The 4,184-nt window shown below is 38.2% G+C and overlaps 1 protein-coding gene across 1 annotated transcript; it reads left to right on the forward strand.

Moving 5' to 3' along the window:
• Positions 1-1,107: 1,107 nt before the first annotated feature.
• Positions 1,108-3,508, forward strand: LOC135461752 (cilia- and flagella-associated protein 68-like). The gene is made up of 3 exons (XM_064738974.1): positions 1,108-1,389; positions 2,276-2,360; positions 3,011-3,508. Exons 1-3 carry the CDS (start codon positions 1,171-1,173, stop codon positions 3,181-3,183), a joined length of 477 nt encoding a protein of 158 aa, XP_064595044.1. The 5' UTR covers positions 1,108-1,170; the 3' UTR covers positions 3,184-3,508.
• The last annotated feature ends 676 nt before the right edge of the window (positions 3,509-4,184 follow it).

The raw sequence follows: 4,184 nt of genomic DNA on the forward strand, positions 1-4,184 counted from the left end.
CTTCTTTAGTCTCTTTTACCTCCAAGGATGTAACACTTCGCAAATACCAGTTTCAAATAAAAACAAATAAAGCTGAATACTGACTTTCGTATACAATCCAGAACCAGAGATGAACTATGTACTCATTGTGCATAGGGCCTTGGGCCTAGACACTTATCATGATAATAAGTCATGTATGAACATAGCCGACATTAATAGGTCTGACAAAAGAATATGTATGATGTAAACATGACAAAATTTCGTATATGTGCATGTATATACCGATAAACCTGTATTTACGATATTTGAATATATACTTGATGCATACACAGGAAAAACTGATAGGCATATACATGTTAAAATAAAAACGGCTGTTTGACCACTCTAGTAGACATGTCATATTTTTGTATAAAACACCAGTGTTTTGGAGAGAACGTTGAAATGATTTACTGAAAACGTCACTGTTATACAAAGGATATCAGCCTATGTTTTTACCAAAATGAATGTGTTTATAGTCCCACCATATACATGTAATGCGTTCATGGATAAGACGTCTGCCTTCAAATAAAAACAGCAATGCGTTTGCACATTAATGCCTATGTTTTTTATAAACACATGTCATGTGTCGTTAATATCTACACTACAGTGTACATATACATACCCATCTGTTAAATTTTAAACCACTGTATTTTAAATTGTAGTCCTATTTCATTCATCCATTCTTATCTGGCCAAATTCACAACACATATTACAGATATGTACATACGTATGTATCGTATAATGACAGATGCAAATAAAAAATATTGTAGGGGCGGAGTTGGGGAAGTTGATTTAATCTGTGTGTCATTTGGCAAAATCACCATATTATTCCCCACCTGTATAAATACGTTTATGAGAGCCATTTTATGATAACCCTACCTACGTGTACGTATTACCTGTAAACCAGTGGGGGACCTTACTTATTGGTAAGATTCACTGATAAATGTTATTTTGCTTATGTATTCCCGCTTTGGCCGAACAGTACCGAACATACCCGAAGCGAACGTTGGCAACGACATCACGTGACTCTACGCGGTCACAACCCGTTACCCCTAGCTACCACTGACGCTGTCGACACCGTAATACAGGTAGCGATTCAGAGGACGGACAGAGGCAGTTAATGTGAGTGACAGAGAATAATCACACAGAAGCATGAGTGTGGACAAAGAGCCAGCATTCAGATCGACAGTGCGGGCGTCCGGGTTAGGCGAAGTTTGGACGCACAGTAATGACGACAGTAAATTCCGGCAGTTCGGCTGGAGATGCACTACAAACGAGAGCTCGTTCTGCAACGGTACTCTCGTGGGAAACTGGAATGAAGAAAAGTTTGACACAAACGAAGTGAGGAAAGCCGAACGTTTGCCTTCTCAGGTAGGCCCACTGTTGTGGTATTTGGAAAAAAGAAATTCAAAACCTGCAAGACCTGTAGTTTGCCCTTTTTAGCCTACATGCCTAACATATGAAAGAATATATGAATAGGCCCCAGTGCGGACATACTGTACATGAAAGTTAGGCCTATGTACATAGGCTACATTCCGATGGATATTATTTATGTCACTCGTAAACCAGCACTGACTGCTTATTAATACATAGCTGTTTCCATATCTGATGTCCCGGTGCCGTATCGGAGTTGGCTCCATTTCAGGATATATAAGCCTACCTAACCAATTATAAGTTTTGAGCATCCGGGTTCTTCGTGAGTTCTGCAGTGTAGAGAACAACAGGACAATGAAACTATCACATCTGAAGGTTAGACACATTAAGATTAAGAAATTGTAATTTGCTACCTAAAATACAGAAGGTCCAAATGAGAGTAGACGCATGGTTTTCTTCTGTGACGTTGCATTGCGTGTGTACTTCATAGGCCTATATGTTTTATGAGCACACATACATGGTTAATTGTGACGTAATAAAGGGAAGAATCCATGAGTTCACAGCTTTGGACTGTCTTGATGCAAGCCGGAAGGAGTTTTATGAGTCCCCCATTAAGGTACACCAAAGTTACGTCATGGTAAAGGATTGTTGATCGAGTGCACATGTGCACGAGCTAACACTATGGCGAAACTACAAACTATCAAACTACATTATATATGGGCATATTTACCCTGCAAGTACATGTAATACAAAATTTTTACATGCGTTGGAAAATCAGTTGTATCTTGGAGACATATATCGCTAACTTCTTAAATCTTTATTTATTTATTTATTTATTTATTTATTGTAGCTCAGAAGCACGTTTTAACTTCTTTATTTTCAGTACGACCATTATTATGAAAGGACTTATGGGGTCAGTTACAACACAGTACCACGTGAAGTTCCGACGGATCTTAAACACCTGAAAGGTACCGTACATTATACATTATATATAATGTGGTGGAAAGGGGCCTGTAAAGTTGACTACATGTTTAACTGATATCGTATTCAACAGTGTGCAGTAATTTAAAAAGAAAAAATTTAAAGCGGCAAGAAAAAAAGTTCAGTGCAGGCTGATATACTCAGTAATGAAGAATGCATCTACCAGTGGGCGTATGGACATAGATATATACTCAGATCCTATAGCTTGTGTTTACTTTCTGTAGGCTTTAGCCCACAGCTGATATCAGTAACACAGCTGAAGACGAACGTTTTTTAGGCTATATGCCTATCTACTTCATGTCCGCATGTCAGTCAATTCACCACACGTCAAATATTCATGCTCACGGCGTTTGATTAACAAACAGGTTTGGCCGGCCATGGTATTCATGGTTTCATATAAAGGATAGTTTTACGTTAGATCCCACAACCTGTAAATGTATGGATATACACCAAAGCCCATAGATCTATATGCCCTGTATTGCGTCATAAGTAATATAAATAGCAGGCCTGTGTTGCATGGAATAGAAAACATGCATCTGCTTATAATTGCACGAAGTTTCTGCTGAGAATTCTCTACTTTCTGTTGTGATGGCTCACTTATGGGTCTACTCATTCTTATCTTTCTTCTTACCCTCAGCCCCGTACCCACACGCCTTTCCTGGTCACCAGCCGGAGCTCGACTCTCGGGCCATGAAGGCCGTCTATAACAGCTGGCAAACGACGAATAGAATGGACTATATCCATCCGGACGTTCGGCGCGCCCCGGTCCAGACGAAGACCGCAACAGTCAGCCCGTCACAGACAAGCTAGTTGTACCATATTCACCATAGACAGCTACATTGCTCATCCATTATAATCTAAAAAAATGTAATCATAATAATTAAACAATATGATTTAGAAAAAAAAAGTAAACAAAAAATGGAGCAAATACTAGGACTGACTCACTCATTCACACGAGCTGAATAACTTATTTGACGAGTGCAGTGGATGTGTTTTGTATTTTGGGGGATACGCTTTTCACGATTGTATATACATGCGCCAGTACCTATTGTCATCCATCACTTTTCCTTCTTTATTCGCTGTTGCAATAAGACATCGTGCAATGTGACGTTGCCTTTTTTTATAATAAAATCCTAAGCCTTGTATATATATGTTGCAATTTCTATATTTTATTATATTTACTTGTTAATTTTGATTCGTGTTTTACTCAAGACTATTTCACTTTGACTTTCTCTTTCTCTTTGACTGTACGTGGCAAAGTCTACCAACAACCTGCGGATGACTGAAGATCCCCTCCCACCTCCACCCCCGGGCTCTTTCTAGTTTCCTCCCGCTGGTCGCCGTCGTAGAAGTGAAATGTTCTCGAGTATGGCGTAAAACACTATTATCAAATAAACAAAAACAAGCCTTCAGATACATGTATCTTAACTTTGACTGTCTTTTATTTCATTTTCACAACAAAATCACTAAAGGAGACTAAAGTATATTACGACAGATATCAAAAGCTTTAAATGTAAGTTTATGCATAGTTAAACACTATTAACATTTATGGAGAGTCATATAAAGTCAAAACATTCGGCACTTACAAGTCTTAAACAAAGAAATCTTTCATTTTGATTCATCCTGTCTGAAACTTGATTATATTTGGTGAGATGCAATCGTTCCGTATCCGTCTGCTTTACTTCTTTCAGTTTATCTGTATATTTACCGTAAAAGTAAAATGATCTTTAATCCTACCGAATAAAATACTATAATCCGTATATACTGTATTGAATGGATTATACCAATTCCAGAAATTCTACAAGTGTACT

This window comes from Liolophura sinensis, chromosome 1, assembly GCF_032854445.1.
Source record: "Liolophura sinensis isolate JHLJ2023 chromosome 1, CUHK_Ljap_v2, whole genome shotgun sequence".
NCBI classification, from domain to species: domain Eukaryota; kingdom Metazoa; phylum Mollusca; class Polyplacophora; order Chitonida; family Chitonidae; genus Liolophura; species Liolophura sinensis.

What these genes read in the sequence shown, in the direction of transcription:
- LOC135461752 (XM_064738974.1), top strand. Translation starts at nt 1,171, where the DNA reads ATGAGTGTGGACAAAGAGCCAGCATTCAGATCGACAGTGCGGGCGTCC. An exon ending in CCGAACGTTTGCCTTCTCAG is followed by an intron (nt 1,390 to 2,275) that starts GTAGGCCCACTG and finishes CTTTATTTTCAG; the next exon opens with TACGACCATTATTATGAAAG. An exon ending in GGATCTTAAACACCTGAAAG is followed by an intron (nt 2,361 to 3,010) that starts GTACCGTACATT and finishes TCTTACCCTCAG; the next exon opens with CCCCGTACCCACACGCCTTT.